We start from the raw sequence: 26937 nt of genomic DNA on the forward strand, positions 1-26937 counted from the left end.
ACACACACACACACACAGAGTTTTAACCAGCTGACCTTTGATCATTCTTAAGTGGAGACAGAATTCCCAGTTACTTGTACTACAAACGTTTTAGGATCATGGATCAGGGATTACTGCTCGACACTGTACACCACGGTGCATTAAAACTTTTCTCAGTCTATGAGTAGCAGTTCCTTTGGCAGTTCCCTAATGGCTTTAAAAGGAGACAGGTCAATATATTTTCCACAGTGGTTGATCTCGCTGCGAGAGCACAGGCTGTATATGGTTTCAGTTAGAGAAGCTGCCTTGTCACTGGGGGCATGGGGACAACTGGCTACCTGCCCTCCCTCCATGTCTTCTCCCGACTCATGTTTATGTTTGCAGAATCTTATTTTGCATTTATAACGTGTGAGCTTATTAGTTTAGCCCTGCCCCATTACAGTTATGTAGATGCTAAGCAAAAGCTGCTTTGTTACAGTACATCCACTGTAACTCTCTTCTGTTGATTCAAAGGAGAGACAAAGGAGTTTCTCTGAGGCATTTTGAGGAATTAGTTTATTTTCAGGTCACCACACAAGTCATTAGTAACTAATCACTAATTATTTTATTACCCTGTAATCAGTCAACATAAAATTGGTTTCCGGTTTGCATCCTTTCTTATTTTCAGTTCCATGTATAAAGGTTTATGTCCATATGTAAATTCATTAAAGAGTAATGCCCTTTCAAACTAGTTCTCATCGGTGTGTGAGTAATTGTAAAAGTTAATATATATTTGTAAAGTGTCCTTGAGTATGAGAAAGGCACTATATAAATGTAAATAATAATAATAATAATAACAATAATAATAGTACTAGTCCAGTTTGCCTGATGCAGGGCATGTAAACAGTGCATGTAACAACATGTGAAAACATTGCACTCAGAAATTAGCAAAGTTAGTAAAATACTGTATTACCCAGTAAAGAGAAGTTATGATTAACTAGCCATGAACCTTTATCTATTATATTCAGCACAAATAGAATTTACACACACACACACACACGCACACACACGCACACACACGCATGCACACTTTTCCTCTCTTCCTTGTAAGTTCTGCCAGGACACTGTGACAAACCTCCATGCCTTCATAGTTTATACGTTGTTTTTAATCTGATTTTATCGGGACGTTTATTTCTATGTCCCAAAATAGTTAACGTGTGCTTATTTGATTAGGATCTGGTAAATTTTCAGTAACTGTAGGCTATACTACGTTAGAAAAAAGCAAAGCCATTTAGACTAATTTCATGCATGTGCCATGAATGGGGAAAGAGTGAGGGAGAGAGAGAGACAGCGTGTGAAAGAGAAAAAGAGAATGTCAGTTTGTGGTCTTTCATCTTTGCTTAAGTATTTAGGAAAAATGAGCAGTCATTTTGATATTTTGAAGGCATGCAAACATCCAGTGACAGTGATTTGAACAAATACATCTGCAGTGCACAAACAACCCTCTAATTGTTACAAGCTGCTTGATTGCACTCTCATGAGATTTTATTTCACTCTGCATTGTCATACACGTAGTAAACCCCGCCCCCCTGAAGGGCCCAAGGACGTATATCAGCTATCAAACAAGTAATGAAGTCATCATTTTCTCCTCAGCATCCGTTCTCTGCCATTTTTTACCACCCTTCTTCTGACTGTCTGTTCTTTGTCACACATTCCTGCTTTGTGCACATTTTATTAAAAAAGTGACACAATTGTATAATTTCCTGAGCCTTTCCGACAGCATGAATCTGATTCATCATAAAATAATTTTCATAGCTGGGTTCCAGATTCTAATGTTTCTCTCTTTCTTTTCTGTGTTTTCTGCCATTGTGAACAGCAGGAATGCACCAGGAAGAATCATTTGAGCTGCCCAATGACAGCACAACATCTTGTCATAGTAAATAGGAATTCTGCGAAAAGAACTCCCTCAGAAGAGATTGTATGAATAACAAAAACAATGTGTTACAATGGATTTCTTTATAATATTCTATTACTGGGGAACCTTTGGTAAAAATCAAAGGCAACATGATTTGACTTTTGTTGTATGAATGTGCAGGGGAATCTCTCTCAAGCCGATGTTTTAATGACCAATTAAATTATTCTTGCATGCATATGTTGGTGCTGTGCCCTTTGAAAAGCCTTTGCGAAATTATGAATTACAGTACAAAGCAGCGACTGTCCAAACTGTAGTGCGAAACACTTCAAACCTTCTCTGTACCCTCAGAGCTGGTCCAGCTGCAGCTGCAGAACAAACATAGGTATTACTCCACGCCTGCACGAATAAATAAAAATACTTAAAACGCCAAAAACAAGTCATAATATTGAGACTCATTTAAAAACCAACACAGGCAGCATTATTTATTTGCCATCTTTATTTAACTAAAAGTTTAAACTCAGCAAAGCCCGCTGTGGAGGAAATATGTGAACGCTCATTTTCCGCTGCTGCTTAAGCCTGTGCAGTGGTGAGGACATTATCTTTGCATAATTCTTCATGCTAAACGGTTTTCTTTATGAGTAAGATTAGGATGTGATATGATCTGAATGGCCTGCTTCAGATCATACTGTAATACTTTGGTGGGACTGAGGTCATGATTTTCACTGGGCCATTCGACAGAATGTATTGTAGTTGAGTCGCACTGCGGTTGATTTACTTGAGTGGTTTTGAGTATTGTCATGCTGCCTGTAACGTCCTCTTTGGAGTTTTAGTACACAGACACCCTGACATTCCACTGCAGAATTCTTTCATACAGATTGGAATTTGATGACCACAAGCCATCCAGTCCCTGAGGCAACAAACCGGCTCCACATCCTTACACACTTTACAGTTAAAATTACATTCTGATGCTTGGCAATATACAGGATCTCCAAACAGAATGCTAAAGAATACATTTTTGCTCTAGCATAATGGAATGTCCTGAGACAGAGCTGTTAGAATGTCCATTTAGAAGAAAAGATAACAGTGCTGAGGTTTTTAGTTCTTATGCAAACTATGAACCAAACCGTGGACTGAAGGAGGTCTGTCTTTAGAAACATTTTTCTTCCCACTTCATGTTTCATTAGCTTCAACCATTTTTTTAGAATCTCATTTGATCAGGTCATATTGCCTCATACAACACATAACAGAATTCTCCCATAGAAAAGTAACCAAAGTAACCAAAAACTGTTTTGTGGCAATGCCTAGGTTTATATTTCTTATATAACTGAAAAGAACAAATCAAAGCTATTAATGTAGAAATCCAAATTATTCAATGGAGTTAATAAGCCTTTTCCTGCATCATCTAAAATACTAAAATACTTTTTTAGTTTGTAACTAAACCCCAGGCTGTACCTCTCCATGCTGAAGGTAACACTATCAGTCGCTCTCTTTCTTTTTATAACCTGTTCATCTTTGACTACACTTTCCTTTGATTCCCATGTTAGCCACATAGTAAATATTTTCCTCTTGAATCTTTGAAACATTGCTAAACTGCTCGTCTTCCCCCCCCCCCCCCAATTCATTTATTTCAGGACTATTGCAAGTCCTTAAACTGTTTCAGAGACTTTCAGAGTCTTTTCTAGAGCTGCTCCACAAGCCTGGAGTTCTCTTCCCTTCCATTTCTCAGTTCAAAACCTGACATAAACCTTATCTGTTTTCTGTTATTATTAGTATTATTATTGTTGTTGTTGTGGTTATTGTTGTTATTAAATGTGTATTAAGGAATTCCAGTGAGAAACTGCTGTTTAAGCTGTAGACAATCAGGTGGCTCTAACCTCATCCCCAGCAGGTAACTGATTGGGGCAGCTGGTACCTGCCTAGCATGCAGTGACTGACAAAAGAAGGTAAGCATCATTCATCCTGCAGCACAGACCATGACCTGGACTACCACCATTTAGCCCACACACATCACTGACGCCTTCTCAATAGATCTTTCACATATCTAATACCTATACTACATTTTAATAACTGACGAGTCAACATTGCGTAATGAGAAAATATTTCACTCAGCGTCTACTCTTAAAACTTAAGTGTTCATTTAAAAACACCTGTCTTCAGAGAAGTGGGATGGTAAATGGCCATTACAGAGGCTAAAGGCTGGTGGAAATCCGAGAGGGAAGTAGACGCGGTGCAGCTGTGCTGTGTGTGCTCCAGGCTGCCTGCTTGTTGCCCTCATTTATTGAATCGGATGTGTTTCAGTGTTGGCTCTGCCCTGCAGCAGGCCAATGAGGTAAAGCAGAGAGCGAGCCGGACCAGGTGTCTTATCCAGTGCTGATGTGCTGTGGCCTCATGCTGGTCACCGTGTGAGTGATGAGCCTTGAATGCCACACTCACGCTGCTCATCACCTTTGAAAGCATCTGTATCTGTGATGGTATATCAGACCTGTGGAAATGTCAGTGCACTCGAAAAATATTACTGATTTTTTCTGTGTGTGTCACAGACCTGTTACTCCCACTGGTATATTCCACAGATATGCAAGAAGATTAGAAAGTACTGCAAAATAACTATTGCTTTCTGCATGACATTCTACATACATATGTGTTAAAGTGATTAATCTTGTTATCAAGACAAAGTATTCAGGGCAAGATTTAAACACAGCCAGAGCAGGAGCAAACACCTCAGCTACATCTCTTTTCAATGTGAAAAGGAAATGGCATTTGCAATTCGCACAGTATTTTAGATGATAAACGCCAAGCCTCTGCTGAAGAACTTTTAACTGTGGCAGAACAGAAGCCTCCAGCCATCCAGAATTTCTGCCCTGAACAGCCTCAGGAAAGCAGGCAAGGAGTCGTCATGATTGGCCCCAGACGCTCACTCTCTCCACTGCCCTGCGGCAGGTGGAAATGCGCTACAGAATCCCGCACCTTGGGCTTTGACTTGCAGACTGTGTGGGGGCTCCTGGCGAAGTGCAAATTAGAGCTGCAAATCATTTGAAGAAGGGTACAGCAAATTTAAAACACAGACGGTGCTCAGGGCAAAAGAAGAAAAACGAACTTCAAAGCACTTAAGGAAGCACCAGATCAGGGTTGAAAATATAGTATCTTAACAAAAGTAATCTGTAGTCTCCCTTTTATGATTTGTGGGTATGGGCATTTTCTTTATGTATATATAATTTTTAATTTATGAATTAAAGAAAAGATCCTCTGCTGAAACATTGCTTTTCGGGCTCATACAGGACTACAGGAATAAATTCTCTTTATATAAACGTGTTTATTTTAGCCTACATGTAAACTACGTGAGCCTAGACAAATGCTTTTTTTTTTTTTTTTTAGATGTATTCATGTGATCGTTTCTTTGAAAATTAGTACGGCCGAATCTACGTCCATCTTTTGACGTCATATACTGAAAATGGTTAATGCTGTTTAGATGGTTGCTGGGAATTACTTAAATTTACTTGAACAACAGCGCCCCCTTCTGTAAGTGTTTTAACCGTGTAATCTCGAATTTTTAAAATACATAAATGCTTGTGTACGCGATGCTAATCTTTCCTAATTATTGATGACAGCGACGTCCATTCTTAATTTATGTGAACGAGAATGCATTTTCTTCGAATTAGTTTTTTCATTTGGAGAGGAGGTAATAACATTCTTCTAACGCTCTCAGTGAATAACTAACAACTTTCTTCTGGATGATGTCTGGATGACAAATCCCAACCGAATCAGAGCGAGGGCCGCACCTCTATCAGAAAGCCAACTTGTTTTAGGAACAGGAGAACTAATCTGAGTATAACAGAGGAAAATGAGCTATATTTAAGGGGTAGACGCCATACTGGCTCTTCTGGGCATTTGCAATCTCTGTAGTCAAGCCCCTGTTCATTGAATCAGACGTAACTGGAATAGATTGCTAGTGGTCTGCCCCACACCCCTTTTAAAAGTATCTCCTTGATTCGAGAGAACACACACAAAACCCATTTTCGTTTATGTTAAATGCAATTCCTATTAAGACCCTAGCGCCAAACTGAAGTTTTTGTTCAGTCAGCAGGGGGAGCCGTCAACCAGCAAGGTGGTATAGAAACATTGATCTATAAACTTTTCCTGCGTCCCACTAAACGAATGGCTTTCCTCTTCCATACCCGCCAAAACATTCCCAGGGCCTCGGAAACAAGTGAAGGATATAGAGAGGACGAAATATTTTTGAAACGTAACGACTATGTTACTTGTTTAACTTCTATTCTTAGAATATATGTTCATTTCAGGCATCTTAATATATAATAATTGATAATACATATTAATTAAAATCTACGAGATAATCTTATTAAAATTGTTTCTTCCCATAGTTTATCGTAACAAAGCTTAGAGATTGATTGAAAGTTACCGGATGTTGACTGTATGCCAATGCTCAACATCGAGTTTCGTGTCATGCGTTAAGTTATCAGCCCTGGGCAGAACGGTGACCAATAAACAAACTGTGTATGATGGTTCCTGTTGACTATTGACCCACATCTAGGTCGGATCCTTCACTACAACACTCGAGATTACAGAGAAGGCCATCGCTGCGTTCGGACGTCCTGAAAATGGGAAGGTGCTTATCTGTTCTAGAATCGATTCCTAGATTCCATCCGGATCGCGCGAGCCATCCGACAGCAATTTGCAGGTCATTCCATCCCACGCAGGTGAAGAGTGGAAATTGGCTTTTAGTTTCCATGGCACCAAGAGTTCTTCACCTGACAACCCGAATAATGGAAGCTCTTCGCACTTAAAAAATAAAAATAAAAAATCGTGGAGTATGTTTAATATTGCACTTCTTATTCCCATCAAATTTTAATCTCTTCATTGTTCTTTAATCTTTGTATTATAGTCTGTTTTTAATTGCTCTTTAAAGCACTTTTGTAATATAAATTTATCATTATCCAAGAGTGATGGATAAAAAGGACTGAAGCTGTCTAATGGAGGGAGGGCCAGAGAGAGAGAAAAATATTCTGTGAATATAGATGATGTGGCACCGGATAACTCATTGGATTCCTTTGTCTTCAATCACTTGATTACAAACAGCCGAGTTAACTTGACCTCCATACCTCAATCTGAGAGGTAAAGCTCACTTTACTCAGCTCTGCCCACTCAGTTTAGATCATCTGGAACAGGGTTTGTCTGGATAGATAATTCCACCACTCCTTCAAACAGGGCACACTAACCCTGCTGCTCTCTGATATAGTGAATTATCAGAACATCTGTGTACGTGTTGGGCATTACATTCACTCCATTAACTCTGACGTCCATGGCAATCACATGTCAGGATGCTTGTGTATTTATGCTTTGCTTCATCAGAAACAAAAGAGAGAGAACAGATCTAGACAAGGAGGCTGCATTATGTTTAAAATTCACAATTTTATTAAATACCTCTGGTTCAAAGAAATATAAAAGTTCAGCAATATACTACATGTACAGGGCATAGTTTTTGCTTCAAACCAATAGAAACAAAATCTACTTCTACAAAGTGGAAAAAATATCCCTTGCAGTGACTGTGCCATATTGTCCACTATAAAGAAAATAATTCCTCTTCTTCTTGAAAGATGAGTCTGTGCAAAGAAAGATGTATACCGAAACACCACATTACTGCTACATTAAGGCAAAGCCCTGTGGGAAATACACTTTGGAAACTTCTCAGTAAAGTGACAGTGTAGAAATTCTATTTTTTCCCCCCTCATTTTTCATACTCTCTCCTCCCACAAACTCAAAAGCATTTTAAAAACAGGCAGAGCCGACAGACCAGCAAGCATCCTTTGCATATAAAAATGTAAGAGACTCCTGCTGGTCAACCATTGGGAAGTTACGGTGGGTAGTCTCTCTCTCTGCTGCTGGTCTCTGATTGGCAGCCCTCCGCTCTTGCTCGGTCAGTGACTGGGGTGTGGGCTGAGCTTCAGCCGAGCTGAATGTGAACGGGGAAGAAAGCTGGGCTCTTGCAGCCTCCATCCCATAACCTACAGCTCCTCCACGACATCGCGGACACCAGAGAGAGCTTGACAGACGCCAAGAACCACACTCAACACTGCAGACTTGGCAAGAGTGGGAATACCAGAGTAAAAGCCAAAGCTAAAAATGCCATTAAATAAAAAAAAAAAAAAAAAAGGGGGGGGTGGAGAGAAACATTCAATATGTCCTAAAATCTACAAGCAAAACTAAAACTGAAAGCTGTGAATTGGATACATTTGGGTTTGTGCTAGAATATGAATCAGGAGGATGACAATTTAATAATAAAAACAACAACAAACACAGCTGTTCATCAGATCAACTGATAAATTAACTGAAATATGAAATGTACGAACATAAAAGCTTGCAGGACTCTTCATTGGTGTAGTAAGAACAGAATTCTGTCGCCGGTGACGAAAGTCAGGCACCGAGCGGTAATAAATAAAAAAAAAAAAAGCTTGAAGGAGGAGCATGGCGCTGCTTTAGGTCTGGCAGACCTTCTCACTGCTGGGATAATGGTGGCTACTGCAGGGGGGCAGGGCTACAGTGCGGTGAATGGGCTCAGGACTCCTGTGTCCCGTGAGGGTCAGCAGACTGGTGCAGGTGGGCAGGTAGATGTGCTGGACGTGCTCCACATCGGACCGACACACAGGACATGACTGTGGAGGGAAGGTCACACGCATACAGTCAGCACTTTACGCAACTGGTGACACTTCAAGCCAGACACACACAGGCAGCCACTCATTTACCTCCAATAAAACATCACTTGACTCTTGTACAGATTACATGGAGTAGACAAGAATGCACAGTGCAGATTAGATTACATAGGTTAAGTCGGGCTTAGGTAACGTCTGCCGTTTTGAGGAGAGAAACGGCAACCTCACAAAACTCCTGTGGCTGTCCGACAACGCTTGATGCACTAATAGGGGCAGATCAACAGGCACACCGAGGGACATGCCGTGCTTGCACACTTTCAGCACGGAGAAACGAGACATGCGTGATGTCATGCCGGAAATAGCCGAGCTGCTCTGGGCTCCATCCACCCTTGTTCCAACAGGCTGGGAGACGACCGCTCCTCGTTAAGGAGGGAATTATGCGAGGCCAGGAGCGAGATTAGTCCCCTGCCTCAGCACCAAATCAGCCCCACTTGTGTGGCGAGCACGTGTCAGATTACGGGGGACGGATGTGCAGCGAGAATGACAGCTCCACGTCTCCCCCCCCCGCGCCTCCTCCCCCCGTAGGATGAGCTGCTGTCGCTTGCTTCAATTAGAGTCTGGATTCCAAACCATGGCCTTTTGTCTGTCGGGCGTGTGCGCGTGGCGTCTCACCTGCAGCTGTGCGGCGCAGCTCTGACAGCAGACGGCATGGCCGCAGGGACAGAAAGCGGCATCAATCTCTGCCTCGCAGCACAGCACACACAGCAGCGCCTCCCGCAGCTTACGGAGCCTCTCCTCCAGCACACAGCTTTGCTGGCAGCCGCCGCACTCCGGCGCCTCCTGCTGGCCGTGCGAGGGTGAGCGAGAGGAGGGCGTGCGCACACCCAACCGGGACATGAGGTCGACGATGCCGGCGTTGTAGAGCGCCCGTCGAGCGTGGTCGTACACTTCCTTGGATGTGCGGCGGATGTCAAAGACGTACTTCTTCCCTAGGTCGATGTTCTCGTTGAGGAAGAGCGAGGCCAGGTGGCCCTTGAAGTCGCGGCTGTATTGCATCATGACTGCGTTCGTCACTGTGTCACACCTGAGAGGAAGAAACACTTAGGTCAACGTCTTTGCCAGCTGAGGTTCATCTCCTAAACCTTCTCACAGTTACTAGCTGGCTGCACAAGCTGTATATGAACCAGGTGCAAAGCATTACCAAACCAGGGATTCATTATTAAAAGGATTCCTCCAAACACATGTGAACTGACTCAGCCAATCCATCATCCGTTAAAAATGAATGAGTGTGATGGTAAAGATGAGCATGGAGGAGGAGCTGAATAAACACTTGTGTGCAGAGAGCACTCCAACTGATGTACAAAGTCTCAGTTGACTGAGGCAGCAAGGCGGAGACTGCCAACACCCGCCCACATGATGGGGCAGGGCCTAGAAGACTCAGATTTGTTCTAGCTGACACAGCAGGACGAGGTTCAGTAAGTGCGCACCACCATACCGAATCACTCACGTGGCCAGCAAAGTTTACTCCGGATCAAAAGTCTATTCCTAAATTCTGAATTCGGTCATATTTGTTTCTCGTGTCATTTTTGGTGGAAAAAAAAAAAAAAAAAAAAAAAAAAAAAAAAAAAAAAAATCAATAAATATCAATATCAGCAACCAGGACCAGAAAACTGCACAACAGAAGAAAGCAGCAGCAGCTACCCTTGCAGTAGAGAGGAGCATGGCATCACCATGCACATAACCTCCACCTCCTGCTCCCACAATGGAACGATCCAAACTGCTGACCTGCTTAACTCACCCAGAGAAAGTTCATGTTATAATGAGAGAAGGGGGGGGGGGGGGGATAACAATGGAAATGTTAGGAAAGCAAATCTCTTTCACCTGGAACAATGGACCCGCTACATGCATTAATCTTTGCCAAGAAGCAGTTTAAGACAGCATTTCGCCATTTCCGTTAATGCCAATCTGACTAGCTCCTTGCTTGGTGATTCTGAAATGAGTGCATGTTTCAGACAATGAGCGTTTCCAGCCATGTAATGGTCACTCGGGCTGTGATGGATAATAGCAGCTGGCTTGTCCAAGTCTGATAAGTGTTCAAGTTCTAAAAATTCCCATTAAAAACAATGTGTGTGTGGGCAGAGCCGAACATGAGACTGACCTGTAGAAGGCATGCGTCTCCGTGATGGCCCGGTACAGGCCACTCGCTGCCCTGTTGCTGATCAGTTTAAACAGCAGGACCACGCTGTCTCCCATTTCCTTGGTGACCGTCAAGTACACACTCTTCCCTGACTGAGTGGCTATTTGTATTATGGGATAGGATATCCTGCCAGAACACAACCAACATTAGGGAACCCTGCCCGGTGGAACCCTTCCTGTATGCTTAAAAAATAAAAATATTCAAAAATCATGAATAAAAATAAATGGACCGCCATTAATTTACATTGTCACTGTGGAATTTATGATTTCATGGTTTGTTCTGTATTTGTGTAATCACAGGTTTTACAGCCCATTTTGTTTATTCCTTCACCTCTAGGGTGCCTTGCATAGAACTGAAGGGTGATGTACCTGTTGACCAGGCTGAAGTCGTCCTTGCACACGGCGATGCCCTCTGGGCCAACCCCCACGGCCAGCCTCTGGCCCTCGGCATCCTGCACCCTGTGCCACTCCACCCCGTAGTGTTCCAGTGAGGAGATCAGCTGCAGGGCCTGGTACTCCACTGAAGGCTGGCTCAAGCCCTCCAGAGCCTTGTGCTTGGCTATGATGCTGCCAACACAATAGGGGAGTTTGCTGAATTTATACCGCACAGTAAATTTATTTTTTATATATATATATATATATTATATATATATATATATATATATATATATAGATATATATATATATATATATATATAGATAGAGAGATAGAGAGATAGAGAGAAGTGACTGTACCAACAAAAATGTCATTAAATAAAAAAAGTATGGCTGCAGACCATGACAAAGAACTTTGTTTTTCAGTCAGGGTTCACTCAGTGTGCCAGAGGCAAAACTCTGACTTTCAACTGGAATTTGGGAATGTAAACCCAGGAGCAGCGCTACAAAAGACAGGAAGACTGTCCAGAGTCTACCACACATGACCCAGCAGAATCACAGAGCCAAAACCCAGGCCCAGAGCCTATGGGCAGACTCCACATGAATGGGTTAATCTCAGTGGAAGCACCAACACCCTGTAGCCTACATAAACTGAATCCAGCTTTTCCAGATTTAAGGCACATTCTTACAGGACATGTTTAGACTACTGCAACTACTGAATTTAATGAGATGGGTTAAAATTGCATTAAAAACCTCAGGAATAATGAACATTGTGAGCACGCCAGCTGTACTTGGACGGCTTTGAACCAACCCATTACTGTTCGGTTACTGGTGTGCTCCTAAATAAGAGGATCCTTTTTCCAACCTTGTTATAAGAGTTAGAGTGCAGTCATTATGTGGATCTCTCTTCTGTTTCCAGTAAGCTACTTGGGGCTCTATTTGACTTGTGACTGCATCTCTCAGCCACCAGAATAATCAACCAGGATTTCATTTGATTATGTTATCTACTCTAAATCTTTTTAACTGCCCAACCAAAACGGGACAAACAAACAAATGTAGTGCAGTGTAACTAGCCCACAGGATGTCCCGGATCTTTGTTTGCATGTAAACACTGTGGGTTATGTATGTGCCCAAGACCGAGAGAAGAGGTTGTGTAGGCAAACACTGCTGCGCTTGGATGGCCATGGTCTTCTGACCTAACAAACACATTGCTGCTTTCACCTCGCTCCAGTCGCTACTGTGTAAACAGACGATTCACCCACTAAACCAAGCCGATAAGTAGGGGTTCCGACACACACACACGTTAAATTATATAAACATTATAGGTACTGGTTGATTTCCACCTTATCCATTCCTGAAAGTGGGACAAAATGAGAAGCTCACAGCAAAAAAATAGATTAAAAAAAAGAAAAAAAAAAGAAAAAGAAAAAAAAAAGCACAGTAATATTTGAAAGGCTCATTTGCATATCGGAGCCTTCTGTGACATCAGTATCACAAAGGTCAATACTACGACACTGATTAGAAAAAGACTGCAGAGAGCCAGCCTGATCTCTCACACTACCGTGCCTGTTTAATAGTAAGGCATTTATTTTTTATTTTAAAATGAATCCATGCTCTTAACAACTGGCCTCAAACACAATGGTCTTATGTTTGGTCCTTTGTTAATACCAAAGGGGTTTTCCAAGTGGAAGTAAGTGTGCTGCTTGCTGGTTACCCATTGGAAAGGGTCAGACCCAGCATGCATTTGTAAAGGTTCTGTGCTCCTCCAGGTAGAGAAGAGGAAGTTGTCCTTCCCCCCCAAGACCATCAGAAACATTGTTAACTAGCATACTTCCCCTCTCTGGTTCTCTTCTGAATTGGTACTGTGCACAGGCTGTTTCAGCACTTGCTGTGTATGTCTGGCAGTTGCTGTTTGTTGCGGCAGTTGCATGCACATTTGCCTGTGCTAAAGCCAAACAGAGGCCAGGAATGTTCTCATGTCAGAGGCTGTTGGAACGCATGTTAAAAAAACAGCTGATGTGGTGTTCATTACTTGAACAGCTGCAGAGACAGGAGACTCAGATTGGGAACCTTTTCCATACAGATGCCCAAGGAGTCAGAGCACTGGCTTGTAGTCTACATCTTCTAGAGAATTGCCATTACACAAGAAATTATTCAATTGCACACTTGAATTGTTCGTCCATCATTTATTTATTTTCACCCGTAATACAATCCAAAAAAAAAAAAGAAAAAAAAAAAAAGAAGAAAGATGTGAAGCTCAAACCAAAGTGAACTGAAGCACTGCAAGTGGCATGCTGTGTGTACCTGCTAACTGTGGCTTGGTCTGGCTCTCTGCCACACAGCTCCGTGTACCAGTACTTGGCCGTGTTCTGGTTGTAGTCACCAAACTCGGCCTGTGCCAGCAGAGCGCTGAGCTCCTGGGCCTGCTCGGAGCCCATTCGCAGGTGCCCACGGTGAAGGTCCTCCTTAACGTGCATGAAGAAAAGGTGCCTAGAAAGACAGAGATGGAGAGACCCATCAACAGCAGCAGGAGGCAGATGGTGGACGGTGCCGTCTCTGCAGAACCTGAAGCCGTTACACAGCGAGACGAGGTTGGCTACATAGCCTGTGAACAGGGGAAGGGCAACAGTTACACAGACGCATGCACACAGAGCAGGCAGAGCAGTAGCAAAGGGTAAACCCACAGGAAGCACCATATTTAAGCTGTCTGCATGGTTAGTTTCTCTTTTCATAGGTCTGTACAGTTTCAGAGCCCTGGCTGCTGCTTCCTCTCTTTTGCACACGCTCACACACACCCTTTTAGCTCCCATCAGCTGGCAGGGTCACTGCTGAAGCCCGACAATGCTATCCTGTCTCTAGCTCAAGACCCCACAAGAGTGCTCCAGAGTGATAAGCTTGCAGTCTGCGTCATCTCAAGACACACGCACGGTTTTCAAAACCTCTATATGGAGCCAGCGTTACTGACGGCTTGCTGAACGGATCGCTGTCTGCAGCTGCTGTGCGGCAGGCTCGGGTGCTGGATTAGATGCAGGGTGGGCGGGGTCTACTAAGAAAACCTAGCAACGCTGGCCCCTAAAAAGCCCAGGCTCCGCCCCCCCCACCCCCCAGCACTGCCTTCTACAATTTAATATTCAGGCCGTTTCCTTTCCGACGGCAGAGACAGAATGCTGCCAGTGGAGAGGCCCATTTTCATTCCTTTGGGAGGACATCTGGAGCAAGAGTACTTTCACATATTTTTCTGGCTGGGTGATTTCAAGAGTCAAATGGCCACCACTCCATACTAATGGGGCAAAGCTCATGGCGAACAAGTTACAGAAGTAGTGGTCTGAAACACTGAAGTACTCCAGCAGCAGAACTCCCTCCCTATTCTCCCTTTCTCTCGCTCCTGGTTACTCCATCATTCTTGGGGATTGGTAAGATGAGGCAGTACCTCAAACCTTCACCTGAACTCACATAAGAAAGCATGAGCAGGCCTGACTCGGCTCCTACACAAATGTAAAAAAGGCCTCTTCTGATTAGAACACCATGTACTGACCACACCCCCTGATCTGAAGTCATGTGACTGAGCTGCACCGCTTCCCGTCAGCGGGAGCCTTTCATCCTTGCCATCACTGAACAACAGAGGATCATGGGAGTATAAAGTACAGCTGACGGAAGGGATCTCCTCGCTCTGATGTTTACCCGGGCCGACAGAAGTGAGTTGAAGAAAAACAATAACGGACGAGGCAAGAGAAGGGGTGGGTGGGGGGGGGGTTGAGGGTCCACAACAAACATGTCTGGGATGCGTACTACACACGTGGGCCCTGGAACAACAAAGCAGGCAAGACAAAGCTTTCCTCCCTCTGTCTGGAGGAACAACCCTCCCTGCCGTGACATGGAAGAGCAGCGCTCATGTGATCTGCTACCTGGAAGGCAAAACAAAGGTATCAGAGGGAGCAGAGGACAGCGGGAGGGAGCGAGAGGTTACTGTCGGTCGCGGACATGGAACAAGCAGTGCTGGTTCAGTCTTGTATCTTATCACGCTAATCTCAGCAATGCATGCATGTGCTCCGATGCAGGCTACCACACTTTCCCACACTTCAACGCATCGTAAAATATTAAACAGCTCTCACTGTGTGTGCGTGCCATTTTTCCTCCCCTCCTACACAACATCTACGGTCAAATGCCCTGAAATGTGACCGATGGAAGACAGACAGGCAACCCACCTGAGGTTGGGCTGTGGCCACACACACACACACACACACACACACACACACACACACACACACACACACACGATGCAGCTTGGGGGATGGCACCTCTGCAAAATCACTTTTGTAAGTCACTCTGGATAAGAGCGTCTGCTACATGCCGTAAATGTAAACGTAAAAGGCAAATGCACGGTGAGCTTGAGCACCATACAGGTGCCAGAGCAGCATGCACCTACACCCTTGCAGCTCCGCCGCCCGAGAGGCAGAGTCCGCCCGCTTGTAAGCTGCAGGTACCCCTCGCCTCTCTGACAGCTCCATCTTAAATCTCACCAGCCCATTACTGGATGAACTTAATTAAAAAGACCCAAGGCCTTTATTCAATAAGCAATGGGTCTCTGCCTGTTGTAGATGACATGAGAACTGGTGTGGCGTAGGATTGGGTGAGGGGTCAAGTTCAAGCAGCCTCTGATGTACCCTCACCCATTTCTGCAGAACCATGTCAGATGTCCTGGGAAATAACCCACTGTGGTGTCAGAATTAACTCAGCTTTTGTCTGATCACACATGCATCAGAGACTATGTTAACGTACTTCCAAAATCACTCACAGCTGGGGTGGTTGAGATGCAGATAGAGAGGAAATAAAAGCTGACAATTTCTTCTGCTCTTTCTAGGCGGTCACAGCCTAGAAAACTTCCTTAATTTATAAATGAACATGCACTGCACAAAATTAGGCCAAAACTACCAGCCTGATAAGTGCCGTGAGCAAAACCACACACGGGACGGCCTTTATCCATCTTTAGCATAGTTTCCTTATCTTCTCATTTACAGCTATTGTACCAGACAGACCAAATGTCAGGGCCTCCACCACAGAACAAAAGATTCTCTCAAATCAAACAAAAACGCTTCTGCCTAGAGACGGCGACCTGTCAGCCAATCAGGAGAGACTTGGCCATACCTCACAGCCTGCACTCAAAACAATGTGGTTTCAGACTTCAGAGTCAAACTGCAGGGCACTGTGCCACAGGGCTGAGGTTACTCTCAGTCAACGAACTACAGTAAACCCTACAGCCACTCCCACACATCACGCGCACACGTGCAGCACTTTGTTGCATGACGCCAACTTCGACACAGTCACATAAAAGGACGAAAATAATTAGAACAATTAAATATCCGACGTAGCAAAAGTGAAAACATTTTTGCTGTGAACGAGAATTTCAACATAAGTCTTTTGTAGACAAACTGCCTCTGGTTAGGGGTGTGTTCTACAGCGGTTTGCAAATCGTAATTAAAACCTACCCAAGAACTAGTTTTAGATGAAAAGAGTCAGCCCACACCAGTGCAGCGTTGCCAACATCCCTGACTTTATTCCTGGGGGCGAGAGTTTTTAGTTTAAAATGAGAATGTGATGGAGGTTACTAAAGGTCAATCACAGAGGAGGCTAAAGCAGTGGCACAGTAATAAGAATCTTATCACCACCCTGCAAATAGCACAGAACCCCATCTCAGATGAGACCATCAGATAAATGGGTAACTCAATATGGCGCAATGGAAACATACAAAAAAAACCCCAAACATAATCAGTTCCGATATTAATGCGCAACCCAGTTCTTACACCTCTGTGCCTGGTTCATTCTGTTTTTGCACTTCCTGAGGAGAAGCAATAGGCCAAGACAGGTCTCAGCACTGCAAGAAGGCCGAGGGCCTGCGTGGCTCCACTCAACACTTGTCCCTGGGCTGCCAGTGTCAAACAGGCTCTAAACAGGGAGAGGGTGGGAGGGGTGGTTTGCATTAGCCAGCTAACACTGCCATTTAGAGAACTCGATGCAAGTGTGCACTTGTACTTTGCATTCTTCGAACAGAAGATGTGGGTTCTTTGCATATGTATGCGTGTGTGTTTAACCCCAAACAAATGTTTTGAACATTTGAGCTTAGAATGTTTAACTCGGAAGCTCTGTTTGTGAAGAGCACTATACCCATTAACCAATTCAACTGGCGCACATCCACCCAAAACGGACCCACTCCGTTGCCGAAGTGTTTGTCTTTCCATAAAGTTAGGTTTTAAGCCCAGGTTTCACTTCTTGGCGCAGGAAGAGGGTTTTAACAAGCTGCCGGAAAACACTCGCCATGAGCGTGAAGAGCACTTTAGACAACACTGGGCCAAAACACAGCCCAGCATATTAGAGCTGTGAGGGACAGTGAGAAGGAAGATCAGCAACCCACCACACTGGAGATCTCGCCCTCTCTCAAACACACATGTTCTCTGAGGTTAGGGATGGGAGTGTGCGTGTGTGTGGACCAACTCTGGGCTATTGGGGTCACTGAGGTCAGGACATGAGAGGACTCTGATCCTTTTCTGCACAGTGGTTTAACCTCTCATAAATGGCCATGGCGGTCAACCAAGCCACCAAAAAAACCCACACCTACAATTTTAATAAACGCTGTGACAGGATTCACCTAATGGACTACAGGAGGTAATATTTTACACAGCCTGCTGTGAGGCTTATGTAACATCTCTGGCTTTTTGAAGCCCCCTGCGCAGACTAGCACATCTTGCATAACAGGGCAAGAGAAGGATGGAGAGAAAGAATAAAAAAGGGGTTAGGGGGTTGGTTGGTGAGGGAGGCAAAGGGAAAGAGGGAGTGCATACCTCCTCAAAATTGCATCGTTATTTGTTTTCATACTCATCACTGCTTGTGATGAGTATGGTCATTAACTCATAACTGCCATTAGTTCAGCTTTGGAGACAGTTCTTGGGGCAGTTACACCAACACGCACAGAAAAACAAAACACAAAACAACCCACCACAACAACAACAACCCCCCCAAAAAACAACTTAAGACTACATTTGCTCACCCATTGCAATGACATGACTGAAGAACCTTCTGGGAGAGACAGGTCTCTCAGTGGCAATGCCTGCTTCTAAAATGCAGACTACATTTAATACTTAAGCGTCACTGACACACAGTCTCTGCCAAGCCCATTGCAGGTGGGGTGAAAGTGAACAGACCTGTGGACATTCTCGGGGCTGCATGCACAGCTGACGTCCCCATGCTCTTCAGACTGGCTCTGGAGTAGGCCAGCAGCACACAGAGCACCAACACAGCACATGAGAACCTCCAACCGCACACAAAGTTCATCAACTTAACAAGTTCTTAGTTTATGAGTGCGATGTAGCTTTAGGGCATGTGCATGTGTGTTGGTGGTGGTAGTGTGTGTGCGCGCGTGTGTGTGTGTGTAATGCACCCAAACTTGTGAAGATAACATAGGTCAAAGGTGACGGCACAAAGGAATAGAATGCGAGCTTGTTTTTAGCACAGACTCCATGAACACACTCACACGTGCCTGCATATATATGTGTGTGTGTGCGCACGCACGCACATGCACACCATGACCCTGCCAGAGGGCGAACAAAGAAGATTTTCATTGGCCTACAGTGCATCTGTAGTGAGTCAGAAATTCCAGTCTGAAAACAGAGGCAGCCATCTGCGTTGGCTTCCTCTCTGCAGATTGCCAGCACCCACACTCCTGCTTGCCACACCACACAAAGCGGCAAGTTGGTGAGTTGGCATTGCCCACCCCCAGTGACTCCATCTTAGTCACCCGACACGCACGCTGATGGCCAGGCTGAACGCAAACAAGTCACCTGCACTTGTTCTGCTCCCAAGCGTTCCTGCTCCCAAACTTCAGCGGATTTGTTGGTGTATTTGAGGCCCTCTCCCCTCACCACATCTGCCCCCATACCACCTGAACATGTGGGCTCCATCCGGAGTCGCAGCCGTCCTGGTTTAAACGGTACCATGTCTGACAAGTCTGAGAGCCCCCTCCGAGAAACATGCACTACACGTGTCTCTTGTACTCTTAATTACACTCCACAGCCTCAGGTATTAATAATCAGTTGAGTGGCCATCTGTTTACAACCCCTGCTGATTTCCAGGGGTCATGGAAAGACCAGTCAGTCATCCACACTGCTTGGAGGACAAGCAGTCCAGCAAGCCTTTTTGTCTTAAAAAAAATGACAGTGAACACACACACACTCCATTAACCAAGAGTGAAAGTCAAGTCAGGCTGAGGACGACGTATGACACTTCTGGAGTGCACAGAACACCAAGCACCAAACCCACCTCCCGAGCCCAGCAACACAGAACAGCAGCTTCAGTGTGGAGACTGAGGAGTTCGAGTTGAACACAGAAGCGTAGCAAGGCCCCTGCAGAAGTGCTCCGGGCCTGTTGCCTCTGGGAAGCCCTATTTATAGCATCAAAGCTAGCCCAAGCAAGAGGGAGAGGTCTCGTCCAGACGCGCTTCCAGCCCCCCTCACAGCTGGACACTCCAGGCACAAAAGAGTCCGTTATGTGAGGCACGTCAGAACGCTTCCCCCAAATGATCCGCAGCCTCCTGCTGAAACAGGCTGTCAGTTTCCAACGGGGGAAATGAAACGGAACCGCGGGGCCGGTCATTCCGAAATATTCCCACGTGCTGAAGCTCAGTTTCACCAGAGCTTGCCAGCCATTTCTCAGATATTATCAATGGATCACACCGGCATCCCCCAATACCTGCACGTGGTACACAGGAAATTAAAGTCAAAATTCACAGCTGCTAGGGAGAAGGGGGGGAAAAAAAAAAAAAAAAAAAAAAAGGGCAAGGATGGGGGAGGGGAGTCAAGGAGGAGGTGGCCAGGCTGTCCCCACCCCCCTCCTTGGGATGAGAAGCTTTCAGCGGGGATCACATTTCCAACTGCCACTAGGGCTTGCAGCACAATGACCTAGAGTTACCCTGAGGAAGCAAGGTTACTACAGGGCATTCCACTCGGTCAGAAAGGAGAGCTGGGGGTTGGTGGAAGGGGAAAAAAAACAAAACAAAACAAAAACAAACACCTCATAGGGTGAGCACCATGGCAAGTTGTTGTATCTCTGATATTTAACATTTAGGACAAGAGATTTAAGCTTTTAACCTGGAACAAACCAGTTACAAAAGAGCAAGGCAGGCCAACGCTGGGGGATTCACATTGGCTAGTCAGAGCAGCCAGAAAGGTGCGTTCTGTCTCGAACACACTCTCTCACACTCAGTTTCTATTTCACAGCCCGTGTGTGCTTTCCCCATCTCACACCAACAATGGTTGTACTTCCTGCCTCTCACACTACAGTAACGACGTGTGCCCAAATGTTCACAGAGTTGCACGCACACGCTCTCTTTTTCTGACTCTCACACACACACACACACACACACACACACACACACACACACACACACACACACACACACACACACACACACACACACACACACACACGCGCGCTACCTGGTCTGTTCCTGCAGTATCAAATGGGGTTCCACGAAGAATTTGACCCTTAGCCGGAGTCGGCAGGGAGTCAGACTGTCCATCTGCTGGGAGATTCTGTTTCTCAGGTTCAGCCACAGGTTCTCTCCTTTACTACCAGTGAACTGCAGGCCAAAGTAGTCTTCCTCTATGATGCCCAGTTTCATACACACCTGGAAGGGGGGGGGGGGGGGGGGGGGGAACACATACAGTGAGCACAAGAACAGGAGCACAGCAGGTCCAAGACCAGGGAAGGACTAACGAAGTCTACAACTCCAGTCAGCTTGTCATGCAGTGTATGCTGACCAGGTGTGAAATGGACATGTGGTAACTTAAGGAGTGATACTACTTTCCCCTCTTAAATAAAAACCACTCCAAGAAAGAAGAACTATTATATAACTGCTCTTAGAGGGGAATGTCCCGTTTGAAATAGAAAAACAAAGTTTATGAAAGCAGTATTGCTTGTAGAAAACGCTTTATGCGAGAACCTAAAGACTAAAAGTTACCGCTGCCGATTGGCCCAAGTTAACAAGGATGGGACGAAACGAATTAACTCGATTCGATCGGTCAGTGATGCACGTTTGCAGCGTAATTATATAACACAGATCTGACTGCTCGGCGCTGTCCAGTGAAAGATCCGCTCCAGACCACTCTGCATTTAGTCCAACAATGTGGTCAGACTCAGCAACCCAATTCAGCACGCAGCCAACTGATGAGGGACATATGTACTAAAGTAACCTTGTGACCATGCTAAAAGATTTCTCGGGTCCTGTCAGCAAGAGAAACAAAGCTCTACCAGCGCGCATCAGTCCATCCACGTATAACACCCAGATTGTCAAACATAAAACGTGCCAAACTGTCTTCGTGAAATGCGTTTTCTTTACGTTCATCTTTGCAAAAAAAATCGTGAATCATGTGTCGCTCAACTTCGATAACCTTGTTTTCAGTTTCTTTTTGTCCTTGTCTTCCAAACTATGAAAACGATTACACTAGTTAACTCATCCACGAGCTTTTATTGGAAAATTAGCATCCTTCCAAAACCTGTTACTAAAAAACCGGAACGATTACGATGAACAACAGCCTAAAAGGTTTGCTTATGTCAGGCTGACAGCGACTCACATCAATCATAACATTACCAAAAGCTTTGAAGGTTTTTTTTTTCTTCTTTTTTTCTTAATAACTTACCTTATTCAGACAATCTTCCCCATTCGCCTTCGCGTCAACTTCCACCTCCATTACCACTGAATCCGGTCGCGTTACATGGCAGAGCATTTTAGAGTATTTTCTTTGGTCTACCGGACCTTCCGTGAAAATCATAAAAGCAAGCTCGCTGGCTGACACTGGCTGTCTACACCCTGCATCCAGCCTCGGCTCACTTTCTTAAAGCCCGCTCACGCTGTGGAGAAAACTGGCTCCCAGCTGTACATCAATTAGTCTGCGTGGAGGAACTTCCCACTTCCAGGTCGACCAATGACACCACGAGCAGCAAGAGTTTGCCAGCGGAAAGTCCTGCTGTAATTATATGCGACAGCATCTCTGCCTCGCTGGCGCCCCAACTGACACTTGTGATATGTGTAAACACGAAACAGTCGACATCGCATAACTGATGTACGTCTTATGCCTAGTAGCTTGAAATGTACTAATGTTAGTAAAGGTATTTCAATTAGACTTTGGTTTGCATGCATATTTGCACAATATGTTGTATGCGACCAGACCAAGACTGTACACCATTTCTCCTCGTCTGAGTGCGCTTTATCACGATTCTCTACAGTGCGTGCAACACTAAGTCAAGGACTGATCTCATGGCAGGGAAAGGCGGCATAAGTGCTGCAGACCGGAGATTACTCCAGTCTTATCAATCGCTTCGGGCTCCTGCTTTGGCAGGGGTGTATGCTGCTGGCATTATGTCAGAAGCCTGACTGACTTTACCGAGACACCGCTTACAGTAACAACAGCAAACAGACCAACTATTCAGATAACCATGCATTCACACAGTTTTCAGTTCTGGAAGTGTTTTTCCTTGGCACAAAAGCAAGTCATTTGCTCAAGTTTCCTTGATGGAGTTTATGTCCACATATCCAGTAACTGGCCTGATGCTGTTGACACACAGAGCCAGGCAGATACAATGCTTCGGAACCTGCTCTCAAACTCCACATCACTTCGGTCACATTCAGCACTCCCATCACCTGCCTTGGAGACCGATACACAAACAGAGGCGCCAGCCATCCACTGATCAGACCCTGTGTGTTCAGACTATTTTCTTCTCATAGCTGTCAGACAACAGGGAAGTGCGAGTGTGTATGTGTGTGTGTGTGTGTGTGTGTGTGTGTATGTGTGCTACTGTACTTTACATAGCTACAAGTAAAGTTACATAGCTACCTGTGCTTATGATTTGATGAAATATTTGTAAAATGTAAAAATGTAATATTTTTACTGATCAAAGGTTACCAGTGTTTTTTGGACATTAAGAATTTTAGATATGACAGAGAACAGCGTTCTGTTTACATAGCGAATATATTACAAATAGCACTTCTAGATCAGCAGGGGGGGAAAAATGTATTCCTATTAAAAATTGATCAGTAGAACAAATGAAAGAATGAATAAATAAATATATGCAGTGGACTAAAATTAATTGTTCTTCTCCTACAGTCTCCATGGCTTCGGGGATTAACTCCAGCCACTCTCTGATTCATTGCCCGCTGTTATTTCAGTGCCAGTCACAATGTAAGTGTTTCATGCAAACTCAGCCAGTGCTCATATCTATACACCAGAGTTTCCATACAGCCCATTCCAAGTTGGTTCAGTGAAAAAAATGTGACCTGTATCATCTGAACTAAAGCTGCTGCTATGTTTTTTTGTTTTTGTTTTTTGTTTTCCTGTGGCTTCCTGTGTGGAGGGACATTGCTGTCATTATATGCCTAGATTGGTCAAATAGGTCATCTGTCTTCAGTCATGTTTCATGGGATCAGCACTTGATGATGTCATTGCAAAATGCAGGGCAGACATACTGGATAATGCAGATTCAGCAACAAAACAAAGTTTATATATGTTCATGATTTGAATTAAACTGTTCAGTGTCTTATGAAGTAAAGCAGGCATGGATTATTATGATGAGGGTGAAGGGTCATCATATCGGGAGCAGAAGAGGGAGATGAATGAGAGGTCAGGCAGGTTGAACGATCAGAGTGTTTTCCCATGTTTAGCTGTCACTGGTGCATGGGGCTGAGTGTTGGCTGTGTCAGTGCATGGTTTCAGTGAGGTCCAGTGATAGAAGACCTCAGAGGCTAGTGTGCAACCCATGTGAACACACACAGCAGTGCACAAAGCACACTTTAATCACACGGAGTTGGCATGTGCTGCCATTAAATCATACTTATTTGTTGAAAGACACACACACACACACACACACACACACACACACACACACACACACACACACACACACACACACACACAAACACACACACACACACACACAATCTCAGAGCACAAAGAACGGCTCCGGATCTTTCTTCTCTCATAAAATAGGTTGTCATTTCCCACACATCTGTAAGAGGCTCAGTGGAATTCTAATGGTTTCCTCTAGCTGGGAACTTTTCCTTTGGCTAATATGACAGATTGCCCCTCTCAATATAAATGCAATTCAATGGCATGTAGGATCCACATTATGTCATACTTTAACTCTTTAGTGTGAAGAGGAATAACAAAATATACAGTACTGGATATTTCTGATGCATTTCAACGCAGGAAAAGAACTGGGTTGCTTATTTTCATGGAATGCTTTGCACATGGAAATCAGAAGCTATAAATCTACAGAATCTCATAATATCCTAATGGTAACACATTACAGCACCGTGATGATGGGTTTTTCTCTTAAATTCAACAACAAATGTCACCAGCATACACAGAGATAAGTGACTATTTGACATCACTACCATAGGCACCGAAAAGAGGAACATTAAAAGAGGAACATTACAACTTTACCCACTTTTCCACAAAGGAGAGATCATCAGCTCAAGACCTAGAACAGTGAAGGTGGAAAGTAGTCAGAACCTGAATCTTGAAGGCTGTGTGGTTCAATACTGATGTTTTATAAATGAATGACTTGTGATTACAAAATCCCAGACTGGATTTGGATTCCAAGTCTGAGGTTGAAGACCAGAGATGTTACTATTAGGACTTACAGAATGGACCAGGTGCTGAAGGATGTAATTATATTGAACGTTTTCTCTATTGCAGCCCCTTCAGCAGTGGCTTGCTCAGGAACCTCATGAGGATGACTAAAGGTTGGAGGCTCATAAATCTCTGTTTAGGAAAAGACCATCCCAGCTGAGTGACCAGAACAGCATGAGGAGAGGAGAGATATCAGCTGGAACCATCACAGCCGAGAAGCCTGAAAGCTCATAAAGCACCCAGCCAGTGAAGGAATCAGAGAGCAACTCCAGACTGCTAGAGGTCCAGTGTTAGGGGTCCAGCAGGAGGGGTCCAGTGCTAGGGGTCCAGTGCTAGGAGTTCAACACAAGGGGTTCAGCACTAGGGGTTAAATGCTAAGGGTTAAATGCTATGGGTCCAATGTTAGGGGTCCAGCACTAGGGGTCCAATGCTAGAGGTTCAGCGCTAGGGGTCCAGTATTAGGAGTCCAGCACTAAGGTTTCAATGCTAAGGGTTCAATGCTAGGAGTCCAGCGCTAGAGGTCCAGCATTAGGGGTCCAGCACTGGGAGTCCAGTGCAAGGGGTCTCAAATGCTAGCCTGTCTGCTTTTGCCTGAGGAGACAAAGGACATGTGGAACAGGGTGGACAAACAGTTCTCAGTCTGAGGCACAAACGTTCTGAAGGAACTGGATGAAGGATGGTTCCACAACCTATTTCCTGCCAAGTGAGGCGAGGTAGCCAGTCACAGATGGTCCTGGACCCTGCCAGGTCAAAGGTCAAAATGTGTCATTATGGCAGGTCTCAGAGGGCAGCACGCTGGTGGCAGAGAGCCTGAGAACATGCTGGAGCTCTCAACTGGAAGGATAAAGCGATGAGTATGAGGAGATAATTCTCATTTAATCTTTTCATCATTTTTTTATGAAGTGGTATATTTCCTGCAGAGTTGTGCTTCTATTTCAGGACTTAATTAACATACACAGAGTAGCACCAGGAAGCAGAAAGTAATAGCAATGGTCGTCTTTCTGTCTCCTTCTTTGACATGGCAGAGCAAGGCCAGCCATGAAATGCAAGGACAGCCTGGCTCATGCTTAATAAAGCCTGTGTTTCTGACAGGCTGGATTTGTTGGTTTATTGGCTGGGATTTTACAAAAATAGGAGAATATTAGAATATTTGGCTGTGCTGTACAGGCTGTTCAGCTGCAAGAGAGACCAGGCGATGCTCTGCTGCGGCTCGAGCCGAGGAATTAAGGTACAGTGACGATCAAACATGGAAAGATGCAGGAAGGAGGTGTATGATGCGGGAGAGGAAAGAAAGCTTGCTGTCAGCTAAATCTCTGCAAACAAGCTCTGTCAAATTGGCCATATTGCAGCTGTGATCTCGATATAGATCTCTGTCATACAACACGGAACACGCTACATTATTTAACCAGCCCTTTGTGAGCACAGTGTACTGTCTGCAAACTTGTCTGTTCAGCTCAAGGTTTAACATAGAGTATGTTTAGTGCTTAAAACTATATGATAAAAAGCTTGCATTGCTATTCCTGTGGTCTAACAGTACAGCAAACTAAAATAGACAAGAGTTAGATTGCTGTACTACATACATTGTTGTAACTCAGCACTTCAAAAATGTCCATAAACTCATCATCTCCCTCATGACACGTCACCAGTACACTTTGCAGCACACGCAGCCTCTGAGCTATCCTGTAGATGTTACTGCCATGATGTTTTCCTGATGACATACATGATGACTTCACCACACTACACTCGAGCCTTAGATAATGACAGGCATTTTTATAACTACTGGCATCTCCGAGCAGAAAGGGCTCTTGTTTTAAGGCATTGAATACACAGTGTGCATGGAGCCACCACACCCCGCACAGACACTGTGCCCAACATTCACTCTTTCCCAGAAGTTACCCTTTACCTGCCGTTGTGGTGAGCAACATATACTCTCCAGGGGCAGCAGTCTCCATAACCTGGCTAATTATATCTTGATACAGCTGCAAGAGGAAACTACTCTGGGCTTATCACAGCTGTCTCCTCAGCTGCCCTGCCTGACTTGTCTAATGGCATGCCATTAAATGCAACTACCATACCGTAGATAAAGACGAACAGGGTCTCATATGCCAGCGGAGCACCTTGCACAGAGACCATTTGTTGTAGTTCCCCTCCATTG

At 44.6% G+C, this 26937-nt stretch overlaps 1 protein-coding gene across 1 annotated transcript; it reads right to left on the reverse strand.

The window, feature by feature from the left end:
• Positions 1–7277: 7277 nt before the first annotated feature.
• On the reverse strand, positions 7278–22137 carry mylipa (myosin regulatory light chain interacting protein a). The gene is made up of 7 exons (XM_027019734.2): positions 21795–22137; positions 20592–20782; positions 13411–13596; positions 11101–11298; positions 10694–10858; positions 9208–9619; positions 7278–8538 (listed from the first exon to the last, which is right to left on the reverse strand). The coding sequence occupies exons 1-7, from the start codon at positions 21924–21926 to the stop codon at positions 8362–8364; spliced, it is 1461 nt and encodes a 486-aa protein (XP_026875535.2). The 5' UTR covers positions 21927–22137; the 3' UTR covers positions 7278–8361.
• Positions 22138–26937: the final 4800 nt, after the last annotated feature.

This window comes from Electrophorus electricus, chromosome 8 (assembly GCF_013358815.1).
Source record: "Electrophorus electricus isolate fEleEle1 chromosome 8, fEleEle1.pri, whole genome shotgun sequence".
Lineage (NCBI taxonomy): Eukaryota > Metazoa > Chordata > Actinopteri > Gymnotiformes > Gymnotidae > Electrophorus > Electrophorus electricus.

Excerpts from the sequence above, each read along its gene's own strand:
- mylipa (XM_027019734.2), bottom strand. The coding sequence starts at position 21,926 with ATGATTTTCACGGAAGGTCCGGTAGACCAAAGAAAATACTCTAAAATG. Across the intron at positions 20,783-21,794 it reads GGGAAGATTGTCTGAATAAG|GTGTGTATGAAACTGGGCAT; the intron begins GTAAGTTATTAA and ends CCCCCCTTCCAG. Across the intron at positions 8,539-9,207 it reads GCTGCGCCGCACAGCTGCAG|TCATGTCCTGTGTGTCGGTC; the intron begins GTGAGACGCCAC and ends TTCCCTCCACAG.